Below are 20268 nucleotides of genomic sequence, written 5' to 3'. Positions count from 1 at the left end.
TGCTCTACTGCTCCATCCTGCTGCTACTCCCCATACAGCTTCTATGTGTCCTGTCTCCAGCTGGCCGTAATGCTGCCTTCTCTCTAGCTGAACAAGGATGTGTTCTCCCCTTTCATCCTCTAGCTCGCTATCCTCCTTATGCCATGAGTCCAGGTAAAGGGTGGACTGGAAACATTGGCTGCTCTCTTCATTGCCCTGGTGAGGAGGAAGTCAGCTTAGGAAAAGGCCACCAGTAACATGAAAGCTGTTCTGGAGGTGTTCCAGGAGCTCATTAGGAACTACATGGAGAGGCTTCCAAGGGGAGAGTGTGTACAGAGAGGAAGAGGATTGCTGCTGCTGTGCTGCCACGGCTTGCCGTGATTATCACCGAGTGGCTGCTGACTGCACTGGGGCATTAGTTCGGTAGCTCAGTCCCCAGCCCCGCTTCTCCCTGCCTTTTTGGCTCAGTGAAAGACACTACCCTTCTCCAGTCGCTGTTCTTCCCTACAAGACAACTTATTCAGCCCTCTCTCAGCTTGCTGCTTCCTCTCACAATCTGCCTTTTAATGCAGCCAGATGGTCTGTACTCGCCCACACTTCACGCAGGCACCTTCAGCTCCCTGTGTTTGGATAGTGTGCTCATCTGACCTTCTGGTGGTCTGGTCTGCGTCTGCCTTTGGGAGATGGTGAGTGCTCATGTGTTGTAGAGAATGGCTGTGGGAGTGACAGTTGTCTTCATACAACTTCAGATGGAGAATCTGCTTGACAGACTGGGTTGTGTGTGCAGGAGGCTCTCTGACCACATTCCTATGAGCTATGTGCATGGATGCTAATGCTCTGAAGCCTGCTGCTGGGCACCTGTCCTGTACTGCTTCATCTGTGTGCTGGCCCAGGTCCGTGACCATGGGCTGACGTCCAGTGCTGTGTAGTTGGCTTCTGACACAGTTTGCACTGGCAACTCACTTGTGCTCGTTTCACGTTTGGGTTTATTGGAAGCTTTCAGTGCATGTACAGGTTTTAAAAGCCACTGACACAATGGGTAACAGTAAACTGTCTTCTTCCTGGCATCATGTGAGTGCTCCCTGTACTGCCATATGCTTTTGGAGGGAACTTTGTGTGAGGGGGAAATGATTCCAGACTCCTGCCTTATGCTGTTGCCAAGACAGGACATATTGCACCTTCACAGCATTACCCTCTGTGCACTATGCTGCAGGTTAACCTTAAACACTGGTAAGAAACTTTTGTTTTAATCACGTCAGCGTTATGTAAAAACAGTCTGCCTTTTTCTTGGATCTTTAATGGCTGGATCAAGTGAAAAGCCCCTGACAGACTTGCACAATATCTCCTTAAACACTGCAGTTAAACAGCCTGGAAACTGTGCAAATGCAAGACCGAGGCGCACGCCACCATCACCACCGCCGCGCTGTGCGGTGCGGTGCGGTGCCGTGCTGCGCTGCGGTGTGCCGTGCCTCCCCTCGCTCGAACCGCGCCGCCGCCAGCGCGATGGCCCTGTCGTGTTGCTAGGACACCGAGGCCGCTCCCTAGCAACGCGCCCCATCGCGGAGCGCTTTACGGCAGCTGCGGACGCTTCCACCGGGCTCTTCCCCCGTCCCCTCCCGCGGCGGGGAGGGCGGCGCCGCCATGTCGTCCCCGGGGCGGTGCGAGGAGGTGGACCAGACGCTGTTCGTGGGGAACCTGGAGAGCCGCGTGCGGGAGGAGATCCTCTACGAGCTCTTCCTGCAGGTGGAGGGCGGGCCCCCGGGGCGGGGCGGGGCCGGGCAGCGCCGCAGCCGGGCGCGGCGGACGGGGTGTCGCCGGGGCCGTGCGCGGGTGAGATCGGTCCGCGGGCCCTGCAGCTCCGCGGTGGGGAGTGGCATCGTTCGCCGTTGGAACGCAGCGTGGAGTTCGGCTGGTAAAGAGCGAAACCGCCGGCCGGGGCTCTAGGCCGGTCCTGCCGTGCCCAGGCCACCGCGCACGTCTGGTTTTAGCCTGCTCGCGAAGTGCAAGGTTTGGTGCCGCAGTTGGTGAGGAAGTTAAATAACGTAAAGATGTTCTTAAAATCCCCAGGAAAAAAAAACAACAAAACAAACTAAGTGGTTTTTACACTTTCTTTAAAATATTCTGAGCAAGAAGGTTTTGGTCAGGAATTTAATTAGGAAAAAGTAGTGTAAAACCTGAAAATGTGCTGAGCAAGGCTAATAGAATTAACACGGCACTGTTAGGAATGATGTGCAGGTGAGGCTCTGGACTTCCACCCACAAATGACCTTTATATCAGAATGGTTTATGTTTTGATGCATGAGAAGATAATAAAAAATCCATTGGTGGTTTTTTCATGGAGCTGGGGGGAAATACTATGTAGCTGGCCCTGTTTCAAACCTGAGCTTAATTCTCTGTGGAAATAAAGTACGCCAAGGAAGACAGAAAATGTTAAGACACTGAGTTGGCCTCAGTTTTGATCTCACATTGACAGCATCTCTGGCTAAACCAGGTTTATTAACCTGATAGTAGTAAGGAAAATGGGGAGGATATTCAGAGAAGAGAACATTACATCGCTAGTGCAAGCATCAAATGACAAGACGTATGATGACAGTAGTTGCTGATCATGGGTTTTTCCTGAAGTTGTTTATGATGTGTTTGGTTTATTTATTTATTTATTTATTTTTTTTTTCTCCTGGCATGATCTAGCAATCCTCTGTCAAGTTAAAAGGTCCCAGACTGACTGGGCATTTTATCTGACAGCACAGTGATAAACTTGCTTCTACCAATGCACTGATTGCCTCTGTCTCAGAATGAATCTTGCTTCCTTCTGGTGAGTTCAGAAAATAAAGAGTGCAAAAACAAGAGGTGGGCAGAATCATCTGTTCTCTTGCTATTTCATTTGCTAATCAGGACTAGTTCTACTCACCAGTTTTATTCCACTGATTAATCTGCTATTTGTCTCGTTAACCAGTATTTTCATTGAAAGGCCTTTTTGTTTGGTATGTTCCAGCCCTTTGGGTTGCTACCTGTGTTCCCTTATATTCCTAGCTTTCAGTTTTTGACTTTTCCCTGAAATTAGCAAAGAAATATTTGTTTCTTCTCTTCCTGCCCCCCTTATTTTCTCTGCAGTATTCCTACCTGTTTCCAACACTAAACAGCAGTCTGCTGTTTAACTGCAAATCTTGGGTAAAGAAAGCTTATCTTAGCAGAGGACATGACTAATTCCATACAATTTCTGGTACAAAAGTGGTAAAAATAAGTGGATGCTCCCAGATGAGGTTTTTCATGACTTTTCTGCATAATCTGCAGCACTCACCCAACTGCTGACTTTTATCTGAGTCTTTAGGTCATCCTGATAACACCTATTTTGATTTTTTTGTTCTGTTCACCTTATTCTCCATCGGGTTTCTCTGTCTTTTGCTGCAACAGCATGTGCTGCTCACTGCAGTACTGCCCTTTCTTGGGAAGTACGGAGTTCAATATTCCTCCTATGCCATGGTCCTAAAGATGCACTCCAGACCTGTAGCTTTTCCCCTCATCAAATTATGAGCAACTATCTAGTACTTCTAAACTATTAATATTTTTCTTTATGAACAGGAAGACTACCTATTTAAAAGAACAATCAGCAAAGGATTCGAGTTTGTCATTTGTAGTTCTTGAAGAACCAGATCATCCTCATTAGGCAAATATTAACCAGAAGACTGGATATATGTAATTTAAAAAAATGCAGTGTAGTGCAAAACAGCAACAAAAACACCTGAAGGAGCCAATTCAAGCAAAAATAAATGTTCAGAATCTTACTGAAATCCCTTCTTTAAAATAAACAAGCCCCCAACCCAACCAACCAAAATAATAAACCAGAAACAAACACCCAAACAAAGAAAAAAAAAAACAAACAACCAAAAGACCCCAGCAAACTTCCAGATATTTGGAAAGATGAGATCAACATTTTAAAGATTCCCTGCACAGGACAGCCTATGTAGTATCCATTGCTGTATACCTGATCGCCCTCTGCACCACTAATAAAAACAGTGTGTTATCTTTGATCCTTTGTGTTTGTCTACATGAATTCCCTATTTTCACCAGCGTTGGCGGGGTGGGGGTGTTTCATTTTTTAGTAAAAGCATCTTATTTAATTGAGGGTTTAGTTCATGCACAGCTGGCAAAAGCATGAAGCAATCAAACATTATTATCACAGACAACAATCCTGAGTATCTTCAGTCTGACAACATGGAGGCTATAATAAGGGAGATGGCTGCACATCATCACTTTGAATGCTCAAAGCAAACTGCAGATTTGTTGTTTGAGAGGAATCCTAGGAGATGCAGAACAATAAAGTACACGGCTTTCTGTGGCTTATTTTCTTTATCTGAGCATATGCCCTATATTTATTTTGAATGTTTAACTGTTTATGCAGTTTAATTGCTGTAAAGCTGTTAGGAGTTAACTTGTGTTTGCCTGAAGCTACAGATGACTTCTGAGTAACTTTTACTGCAAAGCACCTATTGTATCAGTAGCAGTAGTGGAAGGCAGTTCTCCTGATAACTGCTGGGTTTTGATTCAGAACAATGAATTCTCCATCTACTACAGTAATTTAGACATTCAGTGTTTTTTTTGCTGCTGGATTTTTTTGTAACTTACGTGGCCTTCATTTCTCATACTGTATCCTCCTAAAGTTAATCTGTGGCATTCTTAACACTCCAGAGCTGTGGCAGGAGACTGCTGTTGGCCGCTTCTTTTTTCTCTTTTTGCTCTGCTAAATCAGCCATACAGACACGTAGTTTGTTTTGATGAGAAGCTGTTCATTCCATGACTAACGCACTGACTCCATCTCGTGGAGGGAAAATTCATCTTTGATATCCATTAAGAAAATGAGAGTTTCTTTGAAATGGAGACAGTATTCAGGGTATCACTGCTTTAATTTTGTCCTAGAAGTACTATGCAAGGATTAAAATGTTACGTGTAGGCATAGTCGGGACTTTTCACTGAAGGTACTTCAGCCAAAGAGTGTGGTTTGGGGATTTTGTTTTGTGGATGGGATTTTGCAGGCACAAACCCAGTATGTCAGCTGTAGTGAGATGAATCAGGGGGTCTCCTGATTCCTTGCTATGTAGTTGTAAGGAGGGTTAGGCAGTACAGAAAACTTTTTTGTGGTGGTTCCAGAAGCTCTACTCTCTATTCAGCTTTGTATTCCCTGTCCTGGGTTCAGCAGTAGCAGTCATGTTTCTTCTTCTTGGTAGCTGGTGCAGTGCTGTGTTTTGACTTTCAGCACTTTTGACAGTGCTGATGCTGACCACTTTAGGAATTTAAGCACGAGTAAAGCATATTTATGGATCAGGTCACTTTTACATAGCTGATATTATCAGTTTGCTTAGTTACGTTAGCGGTGCAAAGCAGCCCTCTAATAATTGTACTAGCAGCTGCACATGCATTAAGATGATTTCTGCTATGGAATAAGTAAATTAGTCTTCCCTATTGCAGCAGCTGTCAGTGTATTTTAAAAATAAGCAAAAAAATCTGATTATTAAAGACTCAGCATCATCCATGGGCTGATGCTTCGTTCCCTTTTAACATTTGCGGAGCTGATTTTTGTTTGTAGAAGGCTCAGAATTTGAGTTTGGGGAATGTGGAGAGACATCTTTTAAAAATGAAGATTCTTCTATGGAGAAATTTACACTCTGACTATGGCAAAATACACATCATTATGAAACCATTAGAACAGAATGAAGTGTCAATCTCTGTTAATTTCTATGAGAAAATAATACAGATTTCTTTCAGGCTGGACCACTAATCAAAGTGACGATTTGTAAGGATAAAGAAGGAAAACCTAAGTCTTTTGGATTTGTCTGTTTTAAGCACAAAGAATCAGTGCCTTATGCAGTAGCTTTGCTGAATGGAATCCGTTTGTATGGAAGACCAATTAGAGTGCAGTTTCGGTTTGGTACGTTTAGTAATCTCAATGATTAAGTCTTTGTGAATGTTTTAGTTTTAATGACTATTTTTGAATCCTAGAGGCTTTTACAAAGATGTTGATTTATAGCTGGAACAAATTACAGTCCATTTTTTCAAGAAACAAAAACTTTTTGTGGCTTTTGTATAGGGGAGGATTCAGTGTTTGTATTTTTTGTTTATTAAGAGAATACAGTTGTTGGGCTCAGAACAGCCTTAACTTGCAAGCCAGCTCAGACCACACTGTATGAAAAACATAGCAAGACAGGTTTTCACACCAGATTACATTTAGGAATCAGGGTGTGTCTTTAATTTTCAGTCTGGCACAAAGCCTTGATTCAGTGGGTGCAGCGACTATCAAGCTGTTTGACAGCTTTTATACTAAAGCCACAGGCTTATCAGAGCTGTTGTTTTAAATTGAAGGGATTATAGTTCAAAGCATGTAGTCGAATCAGAGTCACATCCTTTATTTTATGTTTATGAAAATAAACTTTCTAGAAAGCTAATGATCAGGCACTGTTTGCAAACTAAACACTAAGGACTCATGTTCCCACTGGGCACTGTGCCACTCCTTGCTTTTCAGGCTGTAGAGAGCAATTGCTGGCTTTAAATACAATTGCTGAAGTTCCTAAAGTCAGAAGCATGTCCTGTGTCTGTAACTGAATGGGAATTACTCTGATCTTGGTTACTTCAACACCCTGATTTATGCTTCTGTTATTGAGTAAATGCTAAATGAATGTTTTCAAGCAGTAAAATGATGCTATAAAGCATTCACCAAAAAATGGCAAATACTTTATATACTACATTACATATACTTATATATAAAAGGCAAACCTTTATATACTACCTTATATATACTAGCACAGTACAGATGCCACAGAACACTTCCTGTGGTTTTAGCTTGTTAACTGAATAGTTGTAACTGAATAGTCATTATGCTCTTGTCTTATCTACAGGGAGTTCTCACTCAGCAGAACAGAACAACCCTAAACGTGGTTTTGAGAACTATACTGACTTACATTCACCTTCATATAGGTAACAAAGATCACCTGTGAATAAACTCAATGATTTTAAAGAAGTTTCCTAAAGAAAATCAGTTATGTGGTAGAGCAATCTTCAAGCTCTTCATTAAAACAGCTGTTGATGCTTTAATTGCATCCTTGCTGACTTGCAGAATGGGCTGTAGTTAACATTAGGTTGTTCAGCTTGCCAGAGGTTCAGTTAGCTTGAACTTTCTACTCTGTTTCTGCTAGATACAGGGCCATAAGAAAATACTGAAATATGCTGTTTGTACTTACAATATTTGCAGTTGGTGGGGGAAAAAGTCTGACAATTGACAATATTTTCAAACCCCACTGAGTTTATATCTGTATTTTTTGTGTGTATACCTATAAGCAGCTGTCATGCACATATAAATGCACAGGTATACACCTGTTACAATGGAAGTCTGAACACCCTAGATTCAGTATTTTTCAATGTCTCAACATTTTCAAGTGTGACAGAACTCTCTGTGGAAGTTAAACTTCCATGATGAAATCTAGAACCCTTCTATATCTGCACTAAAGTACATGTGAGGATTACTCATTACTTGAGCTTTTGAGTATATTTTCTTTGTTTTATCATGTTTTTTTCATGCAAGTCCAGTTGCTAATATCTCAGTTCTCCTCTTGGATATTCTCATTAGGGCCCAAGAGTTAAGTCTCAGCACTGTGGTAAGCAGTATGTGGTGGACATCTAGTCTTTGTACATTTGATTGTTTTTCCTAGATATCAAGAGCTGTATGGAAGCCCTCCAATTACTCCTTTTCCAGTGAACAATAGTCCACCTTGTGAATACTCGGGCTTTCCAAAGATGGTGAGTTTGTGTTAAAAGTTAAAAATTTGGGAGATTTTTTTATTATATTGACTGTATTCTGCATTTCTGCAAACAATGGTACTTATTTAATGGCTCAAAATGGGATCTAGGCTGCTAACGTTGACTGTATTAGGTCTATTTATTTTAGCACTTAAGCGTACTATCATAATAGGGGATCTACCAAAGCATTTTCTTACAGCAGGAATGTTTTAAAAGTTAAGGAGGCTAAAAATGTCCAAGTCTACAGAGAGAGCTCTCTCCTGTACTGTGGTCTAAATCAAATCCCCTTGCTGAGTCAAGCTAATCCAGTAAAATTACAACCATGCGAGCAATAGCTTCTTCATATACAGCTATTTCAGTCATGGAACCTCTTAGCTCTTCTACTCAATTCAGAAATACCCAGCAGAAGTTTGAAATGTCCTAAAACCAAACCTAAACCTCATCCAGAAAATCACCACTGCTCAAGTTAGGGCAGCAACAGTTTTAGAGTTTCTGGCCTGAACCTTTACATGCCCATGCAGTTCTCACATTCATGATTTACTTTCACAGCAGTAGACAGTGAAAACCTGTATTCATTTCCACTCCAACAGACTCTGGTCCTGTCCTAATCTCTTGTGGCTGAGATACTCCACAAGGCAAGGGAACAGGTCTCTTCAGATGGCAACCTGTGGGCCAAACCCTACTCGCTTCCATCATGGAGCTTCTGAATCTGATGAGTATGGATCAGTAGGACTGAAGAAACCCATCATTTAATGTGAGGTACCAACTGTGGACAGCAGTGCTGCTGCTCAGTCTGACTGGGGAATGGCCAGCTCTCTTTAACTGAGGAAAGGGTGAAGTCTGGATAGATGACACTTGCTAGCTGCAATCTGAGCAGGAAAATGGAGAGGGCTTGTTCCCTGTTGCACAGATGTGGTAGTGGCCTGCCTCCCTTCTTCCCAGGCTGTGGCCTCAGAAGGGCTGGTGCATGCACAGACTTGTCACATCCCCTCCACTGTGGTTGGAAGGCTTGGGAGTGTTCAGTCTCCCGCACTGCTCACCAATGAGCTCACTCCTCATTAACAATGCAGTATGTATACCCAGAGACCAGGCTCAGCAGACCAGCACACACAACCCACTTCATCCCATTTTCTGCTTCCTAAAAGGGACGGAATTGCAGTATGTCTCCAATAATAGTCATGTGCAGCTTCAGCAGTTAAGTGGTCTTGTCACATGTACACCTACACAAATCTACCTCACCTTTCTTTGGGTGAGCCAGGCAAGTTACTTGGAGTCTGCCTGCACATATAACACATGCTCCCCATCATTTTTCTGGTTACTGCCAGTCAATAAAAAGCCACTCTTTTCTGACCTTTGTAATTCTATTTCTGTGTTTGGATTGTGCATTTTGTATGAGAGGGACTCTTGGAATACTTTAGGGACTGGAGCAGTAAACTGGCCACTTGCTGCATTGTTCTATGTGCTTTGATCTCTGGATTCACTATACCTCATTGGAATGCCTTGTTCCACATTAAAATTAGTTAAACCAGGTTAAAAGAAAAAATTGCAAACGTGCATTTACATTTACATTCTTTACATAACGTCTTTAACAATAGGCACTGAAGTTACAAATGTTTATAAAATACACAGATGGAGAAATGAAAGGAATGCCGTATTTGATTACCTTACACAAGGACTAACTGGCAGTTTAATTTTAAATCAGATTATATCTCTCTTCTAACTATGCCACTAAAAAATTGTCTATTTTTTCTAACTATACTAGTTGATATAATAAATATGTAAGTTTTACTCTCAAACGATCTGTGTTAAAATTTATCAGTATTTTCATTGTATAATCCGTAATGCATGCAACATTAAACCCTTCAGAACTTCCTCTTTACAGTGTTAACAACCGAAGTTTCTGTTTCTCTAGGTGAACAGTTTAGGACAGCAGTACCCAGTACAGAGTCCAATGGTTCAACAATTTCCTTATCACCAGATGACTCCACCACAGCCTTCAAATTTCCACTTTTCTCCCTATCAGAACCAAGCTGCAAACTTTAAGTCTGCACAGAGTTCTTTTGAAATGGTCCTGCCACACTCAAGTCACTGTGGAAGGCACCAGGTGGATCAAAGAACCTATAAAAGAAAAAGAGAACACCAAAGTTATGACAGTGACACTAGCTCTGAGGGTGACAAAATGAGACAAAGAAAGAATGTCGAAAAATACAGGAAGTGCAAAGCCAAGAGAAAGAGGCACTAATACTGTGTAACTGGGTTAGTCTTTTTGTTATTTGCTGCTTTTATTTGAGGGGAATGCAATATTTCATCTTTGCACTTTATTAAAAAAATGAATGTTCAAGATTCATATTATTTTTGAAAAGTTTTATGCGTAAAGGATACTGATAACTTTATTTAATCTCAACCTATTTAAAGAGGAAAGTACTATTTTAGGTATAGGAAACCTCATTAATTCTCTCTTCACCCAAGAATCATGGAAGGCTATTATTTCACTAATACAGAAAGAAACTTTATGAAAATACATGATTTCAGCCACTCATGAAGCATATGTATCATGTCCATCACTTATGGAATGTATTTCTGTGACTGGTGTGAGAATTCTCCAGAGCCACTGAAGATGTGAGCAGGCTAGAAATTCATCAGAGAACATCAGAGATGTGCTTGTCACTGAAGTACTGTAACTTTATTCTGAATTAGCTCTGCTGTTACTTTCAGTTAGAATCAGTTTGTGTGGTTATTGGAACTGGATTTTTCCAGTAGTAACTTTGAAGTAAAATACAGGCTACAGGGTAAAATACACTGGCTACAAGACTTAACGTATGTATCAGTACTAAAATGCATGTATGTACTTTATGGCTTCAGTTATGTACTGAGTAGAATTATGTGCAATATATGCATCTTTCTGTAAAGTTACTCTCTAGTGTTTTATTTGCTTATTTGAGAATCTTACTGTTCATTGTAACAAATCAATGAAAAATTTTGTATCTCATCTAAATGACAGCACAAAAGCATAAGTCAGTGGAGTCGGTGCTACCTCTTAAGAAGGAAAGTTTTCCCTAGCAAAGGAAGAATAAACTGTCTCATAATGTGATGAATCAAAGTAGTCAAATGACCCATTTTTTATCTTTCACAACTCCCACCTTCAGCCTGTAGACAGGTGCAGAGCTATTGTCTTACCAATACTGTCTTATGCAATACCAAGTACAGGTGAAACACTTTTAAGATCCTATTAAATGAGAAAGCAAACCACTTGGTTTTCAGCTATTTCATATGGCTTAAAGTCAAGTCTTCTGTTCAGAGCAGATGTAGGCTTCAAATTGACCCTGATAGTAAAAAAAGACTTTGATTTTGTTAAACTCAGTTTTCTTGGTTATAATGCTGGCTTGCTTTTCATCATTATACTGGTATTGAGAAAGAATACCCAAATTTACTGGTCTAAAGGTGATGTGTTTTACAAGCCCAGATGACTTTCAGAAATTGAAAAGCATTTAGCCTGCAATGATTTCTCTTTTGTCTGACAAGATAAAATACAGCTATTAAAATCACTTTCTCAAGACACTGCTTTTAATTTGCCCATCACTTCTTTAGCCTAAGAGGCATTCCTATAACACCACAGTATGGCATCCTTGGAACATCATTAGCAACTGAATTCAGCCTTCTCTAGAAATAACTTTATGTAACAAAGGTTTGTGCCTTAAGTAAAATGTCTTATATTTTAAGAAAGGTGTTAGGTCTGCCCAATCTGTTCATCAGACAAAGGAGAAAACGGATGGATGCTCAAACCAGAGTTAGTCTACAAAAGGAGAAGCTTAGTCAGGTCTGTGCTAGTGTGTCCTTACCAGGCTTCCAGGCTTTCCCAGCGGATAGGTAAGATAATCTGTTCTGTCCAATTATATTCTGCAAAAGGAATGTCAAGGAGGATCATACTGCATATGGCTGACAACATATCAACACAGTTCTTCTGAAGAAATACTTTTTTCTTACCTTTCTTCTTCCCAATCTTCTCCCCACCACTTCCACGCCCCCCTCTAGGAGATACGGTTTTTAACACCTCTCTGTATTCACTTAGCTAGAACTCATCAGTGTGTTAAAAAAGTCATATGTGAACGTGCTAACATTACTTTAGCCAAAACTAAATTTCTTTCATACATCTGTTAAGACGTCACTTTTGTCGGGGCCCTGATGATATTTTAATTACATCGTCACCATGATTAAGAAATAAAAAAATCCACAGTTCAGCTTGACCTTGACCAAATGTTTCTTCAACCTCCTGTTTCAGTCACTCTAAGAAAATTTTCATTAATATTAAATGAGTGTTTTCTATGTTAGTTCTGATTATAAATCACTGTTATTTGTCCTGGCCTTTCATTTCCTATGTTACTGGCTGGCCGTGAGACCCTGCTTTCCCTGCTGTCACACAGGTCTTGCATTCATTTCTCTCTCTTTTATCCCATGAATTCAATACATAGATATTTCTGTTACAACCTCCCAAACTTCGGACAAATCAGTATTGCTCCGTCGGCGATTTCCACACACGCTCTGCAGCCGTGGGATGCCTTGACGCACGGCCCGCCCAGGGCACCGGGGGCCGCAACCGGGACTTTCCGGGTGTGGGGAAGCGGACGGGCCTCGCCGGGCCCAGGCTGCGGGGAGGGCTGGGCGTGGGCCTGCGGCTGGAGCTGAGGCTGCGCCCCGGCTTCTCCGCCTCCGGTGCCTCTCCCCCTCAGCGGGTTCTTCGGCCGCGGGAAGGAGCCATGGCCGCCGTCCGCGGGAAGCACAGCGGCTTCTACGGGCGCCAGAGTCCCACCGGCACGAGGGTGACAGAGCGGGGGGCGAGCGGGAGGAGGTGTTACGGATGGGGCTGAGGGCGGGTACCTTCCCCCCACGGCCTGCCTGCTGCCCCGGGGGCAAAGCGGGGCGCTGCGGGTGGATGCGTTGAACCTGCCGGAGTTCATGTAGGATTCGCCGTAGCGCTATGCAGAAAACCCGCAGCTAATGACAGCGGGTATGTGCTGGGGTCCGTCCTTCGAATTTGCAAGGAGGGAATAGCCTTTAGGCCAGGGTTTCGTTCAGCGCAGATAGGAGCAGGAACAGCGTTTAAAGCAGGGAATGTTTGTGACCAAGCCTTCGACTGTGTTCTTCAACAGTAAAAGGAAGTATTTCAAACAAACAGTGCTGTATGTGTGTGAACCGTGGCAAACATTGACATCTGATAGCGAAGGGTGAGTAGGTGCACAAGCCGAGGTGTTAGCGAAGGAGCGCATGCACGGTTGTTGCGTGTTTGTTAACCGTGGACTGCCGTTTAATCATTCGAGTTTTCGCAGAAAGCACAAGAAAATTGCTGTGGCAAATACCCAGGGTCTCGGAGCACCTGCGGCATGCGTTTTGGGTAGGTGGGGTTTTGCACCACCTGCCGAAGGGAGCTGTAACTGCATCTTCCGTAGAAGCGGGTTTAGAACGGTGCTTGCTGCGGCACAGAATTTACCCTCAGGTGTGCTGAAGTCACTCTGGAATGTGGTGTATCCAGTCCTGAAGAAACGTGGGAGAGTTCGTATTTGATTACCTCTATTGCACTTGCCTCGAGTGACTTCTGAAATTGACAGCAGTGCACAAACCTCATGTTCTCCTCATTTATGTGCACAGTGCAATTAGTAGTACTTCATCTCTTAGGGGCTGAAAGGAGTTTGCTGTTCTTTAGGTGTTAGCAGTGATAACTTCTAATAGCTAGGTTGTCAAATTGGGGAAAAAAAAATCCCACAGGATTTTAAGTGTCAAAGTTTTAAGGAAGGTTTGCTTGTATTTGACATAGAATATCTCAATTTGGAAGGGAACCATAGTGATCATCAACTCCTATGCTTTACTGTTTGGTATGTGTAAATAGTGTAAAATCAAGCTAAAGTGGTGCTTGATATCCTCTTACACCAAGTTAAATTGTTCTAATAAGAATGTAGATCTCTTTCATCCTTCATGCCTTGTGTTTGAGTGTGTTGGTGGGAGAAGATAACAGGCAAAGAAACGTAGACCTTATTATAGCCCAGAATAAAATAGCTCCTAAAACTGCCTGTTTAGTAAACAAACAAACAAAACCTATTTTTTTTCAGTCTTTCGAGTAACATTGATACCTTTTTTTTTTTTAACAGAATCGCAGCCCTGAAGAGAATGTTTTTTTCTTCAGTAAGTTAACGTACTCCTGGTTTAGCAGGTGAGAATTTACTAAACTGCCTATTGGTGTTCACTGGTGTTCACAGAACTGTAGAGCACACATTTATGTTCCACACCATCATTCTGGCTTGAGCCAGGGTTTAAGCCTGAGATTGCTGTTAGCTTTTTGTACAAAAATCAAAATTTACGACTTTAGAGGTCATGCTAAAATATTTTGTGGAGTATTGTTTATATGTAGTTAACAGTCATTTTACACTGTATCTAATGGCATTATTTAAAACATTAACATTTTGGTAACTAAGCACAATATTCTTGTCACAGTGGACAACAAAAAAGGCCAAATTAGGCTATCATTTTTTATTGTGTAAAGTCTGCCAATAGACAAAAATGAAAATAAGGATTCCTTTATACTCCATGTAGTGATACAGCAATTTGATACGTCTCCAGGAATAAATACTCAGCAGTACACATAAGGACTTTTCCAAGTAGCCAATTTCATGCTCATTTTCTTCCCTCTTTTATGGTAGGCCACGTTGTAACTGTAGATCATCTGCTCATAAAGCCCAACAATGTCCCTGCACTTACTTGGGAAAGTTTCCACTCAAAAATAGGAACTGAAAGTTCAACTATGTTGAGTAACACAGCTTCCCATCAGTTAATATTTTGGATGTTATTTCAAACAGTTTCATGTTACATCTTGTGGCCATTACTCACTTTAAACATTTTCCTTTTTTCTTCTTTAAAAATCCTTTGAATCAGATATATACAGTTCAGAAATCTAAAAGTGAGAAAAAACATTTTAGGAATATAACAGTTTCTTGCTTTATTCAATATTATTAATTTTAAGGAAAACCTGAAAATGGTATTTATTGTTAATAAACTGAGACAAAATGATCAGATTGCTTCAAGGATTCAGAGTATTCAGTTGAACTCTGGCCCTGCTGAAATTAGGAGTTCACCACCAGTTTCAGAGTAACTTTGGTTTTTACCAATCCTCTCTTTCTGCACCTTAAATACAATAAGTACACTAATACAAATTTTCAGGTTTTCTAGACTGTTATTAAGTGTTCTGAATGCAGGACTTCTATATGACATTTATGTATTCGTTATGTCAAAGTACTCACCCAAATGTTCAAGCTATTCAATCCTTTGTATGTTTTAACCAATTTCCCAATGTTCAACGAAAGATAAGAGGGGAAAAAAGCATATAAGTTCTGCTCAGCAAGAGCTTATTTAGCTATGAAATAACTGAATGCGATTAAACTAATGTTGTGAACATTAGTTATATCTTTTCACTCCAATCACAAGCAAACACAATAAGTTATGTCTTATACTCACCTTGAGTGCTTACAATCTAAGTGAATCAGTCTCAAATAAGTGTTACATATTAAATCCATAGTGGTATACAATTTTTCTTTAGAATTCAGGCAATCTGTAGATGGCATTTGTTAGACCTGTTTATCCTCTGGCAGCAGCGAGTTTTAGGATTGAGATGAGTTATGCAGAATTCTTAAACAACAGTTCCCCTCCGGTACCTCTTAGTCTGCTTTCCTTATGTTTCAAGAGCTGTAACTGTCAGGGAGAAGCTGTGTTATTTTTGCCTTAATTTATCAGGCATAAGGGAAATTTACTTTGTATTAATGTTGCAGGTTCAGTAGATGTTTGGATGGCCCTTGGACAGTGAGGTCTATCCCTGCCAGAATTTTACAACCTCCAGAAAAGTGTCTCTGAGTCTTTATTTTCTGTCCTGTGATAAACACAATGATATCTACGTTAGCCCCAAGGCCAGCACTGGCACTGACTGGCACTGGAGTAATACACTGGAAATGCACACTGAAGACAGGTGCTGCACTTGTGTTGCGGTTCTCAGGGAGGGAGATCTCCAGCAGCTTGAAAGCAGTAGAGCTGCCACTGAGAGGAGACACACTCCACTGTCTATACATGTGTCTCTTGTCTGGGACTTCCTTTAAGTTAGAAGATGTTGTCAACATTAATCCTTTTGAATTTTCCCCACATCTTACCCCCTTAAGTGGGTAAAATCCCTTTGTTAAAATTTTAACAGCTAAAGATCTGCTGTAAAGAAACTTCCAGTTTGCTTGTGCTGAAACCCACTAGTTTAATGTTGCTACCTTGGTTAAAGCAGAGTTGCAACTTAATGAGTCACTGTCCCTGGGGTATTTAAAAGACATATGGCACTTAGAGACATGGTTTAGTGGTAGACTTAGTGTTAGGTTAACTGTCTGACTCAATGATTCTAAGGGTCTTTTCCAACATAAATGATTCTATGGTAATGTAGTCCTGTGACAAAAAAGGTATTTCATTCCAGATTACAACGGTAAGTTGGTAAGGATGCTACACATTTGTTTATGAAATAGTATATTTTCCTATAAAGAAATATGGGATCAGAAATGTAGATATTCTGGGTTACAGAGGTTCCTGAGAATTTGCTTTTCAGATGTGGCCATCTGCTTAGGCTCTTCTTACTTCAAGTCAATTTTAGTCTATGTAAGGTGACTGTGAATATGTTCCACTATTTAGTCTGTACCATTTATAGGATTTTTGATTATGATTATGGAGTTTATTTATATGAATTAAATTGTATCATTAGTTTTTTTCAGTTAGTAGTTCTGCTGGTTTTGTCTGCTGTATTTCATGCTGTCTAAATTAGTTTGTTTCTTTCAGATTAATATCTATAGGCTATAAGAAGCCATTGGAAAGGTATGACCTGTTTGAACTGAATGAAGGAGATTCACCATACACCGTGTGTCCTAACTTTGAAAAGCAATGGAGAAAAGAAATCCAGAAGTCCACCACAGGATCAATGGTAGCTACAACTCTGACAATAGGCAATATTCTTTTCTGAATGTATGGAGTCTAGAAGTTGGAGAAGATTTCTAGAACCTTACTTATTGAACAGCCTCTCTATTCTGTAGATCACAAAGGCCATTCAGTGTCGTGATCAGGGATCTCTGGTGTGGCTATTAGATTTTTCTAAATTGTTTTAAGTTCAAATTTACCTCTTACAAAGATCATATGTTATATTTTAACACTTTAAGGGATGTGGAATATACTTTGTTGATTAATTGCCATCTTTGTCACAACTGTCCAATTAATTTCTCTCTGAACTTGTCTGTTTCTGTCTTATCTTTGCATCTCTATTTCAGGTAGAATAGAAATCTACCTGAAAGTCTGTCTACTGATAAGATAGCTGCTTATCAGTAGATGCCCTGGCTTATAGAACACACAAAACAGGCTTCAGTTTTCTTTAATTTTAACAATAGTGAGTTTTACAGATATTTCGTTTGTTTGTTTTTGCCTGAAGTATTCTATGTGATTTTCATGTAAACCCTTGAAAGTTTCAGTCACAGTTACTATTTGGTTGTTGTAGTTAAAGTACACTAGGAGCTCTGTAATGTTAGGAAGTTCATGAGAGAGAACCTAACCTGTAAGTCCAGTAAGAGTGTAGCTTTTGTTTTTCAATACAAAGAAGAGGGCTTCTGCAGAGTCTGACCTTACTTTATCTCTTCAGTGTTTTTCTTAGCTATTTGTAGATTTGTCCTTTCTTCCAGTGATGGTTTGTACACACCAAAACCTTTTCTACCAAAGCATTCAAAAGTGTTTTTCAATAGGGATATTTTTTCCATTCAGATACTGGTTTTATTATTCAAATAATCTGTCCTTCATCACTATGTTAATTAAGAAAGGCTGACTCTTTTTTTTTTAGCCCTCATTAGAATGTTTGCAATTGCTTGAGGTACATTCAAACTGAACAAAAAATAGTCACTTGGCAACTGAAAATATTCTGAAGGAGTGGAAGGGTTATTCAGCCTTAAATACAAAGTTGCTGTGAGCCTGCTACAAATATTAATGCATTGATTTTGAAGCTTAGCTCAGCTTTTATGATACTTTTTTTGACCTGTGATAATCATTTGAGGATTAAATTATTTTCTAATTATTTATGTGGATGATTGGGCAATTCTAGAAATTACATTTATCATGCCTTGAAAAACCGCTGGCTAGGCTAAATAAAACCAGACTTCATTTCTTACATGAAAGCTTTTCTTTTAACTGTAGGAAATGCTCTTTTTAAGATCATAAGTACAGTGATGGCTTTAGATGGACTTGATATTACTTATTTTATATTTATAAATACGGATAAAGTTCAAAAATACTTTTTCTCTTAATTCTAAGCATATTTTTGTAATCTTTCAGGCTTCTTATATCAAAAGACTGCTGTTTAAGAAAACAAGTTTCCATAAACCATCTTTGATTTGGTCATTATGGCAAACATTTAAATGTGTATTGATTAAAGTTTCATTTCTGAAAGTTACAGCCGACATTCTGGCTTTCATGAGTCCGCAATTAATGAAGTAAGTTTTTATTATGTTTCACTTTATGATCAGAAAGTAACAGCAATAATAAAGCTAAAGGGTTTCTAATATCAAAAGCAAACCAAGGAACATCTTAGGTGTGTAAAGATTTTGTTTGCTCCCCAATCCTGTGATTATCTGAAAATGATCTACTGAGGGAAAGCTCAAGGAGATGAGGAATCTCTTAGCCAAAGGACTGAGATGAAACCAGTAGAGCTTCAATTCCACAATATTGTTTTTAAGTATTTAATATATTTCCAATAAGATGTTAAGAAAAAATGAAGCACCAAGTTATTTAACTTCTCTGCTTCTTCAACAATATTTTTCCATCTCTGTTGAAAAAACCCACAAACCGAAATATATAATAATATCTACAGCTTCAGCATTTAATGTGAAACTGCAGTGACTGTTGTTATCATGTTGGCATCACGAGGCTGGTGGAAGTGGTTTTTGAAATCGTGCTTACCACAGAGGTGTGAAGAATTTATCAAATACCTGTGTGTTTATAAGGAAAAGAATTATTGTTAATCTCCAAAATCTGAGTCAACGTAATCTTGAACAAAATCTTTAGCTATAAAATCTGTCTGAAGACATCCCGGTTGCTGGTTATTTAAGATAACCTTTTACGAACACAAAAATAAGAATTTTCCTGTAGATTTTTTTTCCTCTCTCACTTTCATGGCTGATAGCTGCAACCTTTCTAAGTACAAATATCTAATTGTATTCTGTTTTTTTTTTTTCTTTTATGCCATTATTTATTTATACACCATTGTCAGGGATGTCAGTAACAGCACATTCATGGCCAAAATAGCATTTGAGAATTGTTTCTAAGCTAACAGATTGGAAAACACAGATAGGACCTGCCTTCTTTATAACATAGTATTTCTTTGTGACCTGTCACCATATCTAAATCCAAAATGGACTTAGTTAAACAGGTTTCCAGTATTTCATCTTATTGAACTTTTATAGTTGTTTTAATACGCAAAATGCATCTTTTTGCCTTTGTTTTCAGAGCAATGATAGTGGTCAGTGAAGATCATCCAACTTCATATGGGAGTGGATATGGTTTGGCTATTGCCCTGTTTTTTGTGGTTCTCTCACAAACTCTTCTCCATCAGTTATACCAACGTAATAACATGCTTACTGCAGTCAAAATCAAGACTGCAGTTGTTGGCCTGATGTATAAAAAGGTAATCATGTTTTCACTTTTCTTTGAAAACAAAGGCTAAAATAAAACACAGAGTGTTAAAAGACAATGTGCTCTGCCAGCACGATCAAAACCCAGGATGTTATACACTGGTGACAGGCTACAGCAGATTGACTTTGTGTATTCTGATGATTATTTATTTATAATAATCTAGAGTTTCAGCAGCATTTCTATTGGGAGACTCTAATCCTGAAATTACATACTTTTGTCAGCCACCTGTACAGGCATAATACTTGGGCAGTATGTAGAAACTGATCTCTTCCTACTTTGGTTATGGATCAATCTCCTGTATTTACTGAATGAACTGAGAAGACTTTATAGGTTGGATGTCCAGGAAAAAGCAAGGGTGTAAGTGGTAACTGTTTTTACTGTACAGTAGTAGTGAATGTGAGAAGCTGAAGTTTGCTATATTGTCTCCTTTGGAGATTGAATATACACACCCCTCCACCACCCCCGATTTTAGTAAAACTGATTTTCTGCTGAGTTGAATACCCTGTAGGTTAATTGTTTTTCAGGTGTTTAGAGGATGACTAACTGCTGTGGAAACCTATCTATAACTTATCCCACCTTTAATAAGAAATGCTGAGGTGGCAGCCATAACACATTGGCATTTTTACTGCAGTATTTAGCTATCAGGCACAAGTTAAGGAAGTAAAAAAATAATCCAGTTCTGAAATAAATTACCATCTTTGTTAATATAAAATATAGTCTCTTTTCTCAAGAGAGCCAAAACAGTCTTTTGACATAGGCTTCTCAGGTATGTTCT

At 39.9% G+C, this 20268-nt stretch overlaps 2 protein-coding genes across 8 annotated transcripts in view; both read left to right on the top strand.

The window, feature by feature from the left end:
• Nucleotides 1–1604: 1604 nt before the first annotated feature.
• On the top strand, nt 1605–10199 carry RBM11 (RNA binding motif protein 11). Of its 2 annotated transcripts, XM_057413115.1 has the most exons (5): nt 1611–1722; nt 5739–5901; nt 6866–6944; nt 7676–7763; nt 9676–10199. In XM_057413115.1, exons 1-5 carry the CDS (start codon nt 1621–1623, stop codon nt 10003–10005), a joined length of 762 nt encoding a protein of 253 aa, XP_057269098.1. In that variant the 5' UTR covers nt 1611–1620; the 3' UTR covers nt 10006–10199. The 2 variants fall into 2 exon arrangements, 1 of the variants encoding a protein (XP_057269098.1); XR_008972616.1 differs by lacking the exon at nt 5739–5901 and adding an exon at nt 8354–8522 and having other exon boundaries at nt 1605–1722; nt 6866–7763; nt 9676–9811.
• Nucleotides 10200–12489: 2290 nt separating this feature from the next.
• Nucleotides 12490–20268, top strand: part of LOC130601147 (multidrug resistance-associated protein 1-like) — a 32071-nt gene continuing 24292 nt past the window's right edge. For 3 of the 6 annotated variants that reach the window (XM_057413017.1, XM_057413021.1, XM_057413015.1), the window contains exons 1-5: nt 12490–12580; nt 13904–13965; nt 16608–16749; nt 18138–18295; nt 19308–19485. In XM_057413017.1, coding sequence (XP_057269000.1) covers nt 12518–12580; nt 13904–13965; nt 16608–16749; nt 18138–18295; nt 19308–19485 — 603 coding nt within the window. In that variant the 5' untranslated portion in view covers nt 12490–12517. Of the gene's footprint in view, nt 12581–12750; nt 12769–13903; nt 13966–16607; nt 16750–18137; nt 18296–19307; nt 19486–20268 lie in introns of those variants that run through there. The other 3 variants (XM_057413019.1, XM_057413018.1, XM_057413020.1) reach the window with 3 other exon arrangements.

The sequence above is a fragment of the Pezoporus wallicus genome, unplaced genomic scaffold, assembly GCF_028554395.1.
Source record: "Pezoporus wallicus isolate ANWC-B61680 ecotype Strahan unplaced genomic scaffold, APGP_CSIRO_Pwel_v1 contig_6484, whole genome shotgun sequence".
Taxonomy (NCBI): Eukaryota; Metazoa; Chordata; class Aves; order Psittaciformes; family Psittacidae; genus Pezoporus; species Pezoporus wallicus.
The sequence above is the reverse complement of the archived record's forward strand: the minus strand, read 5'-3'. Positions and strand labels throughout refer to the sequence as shown.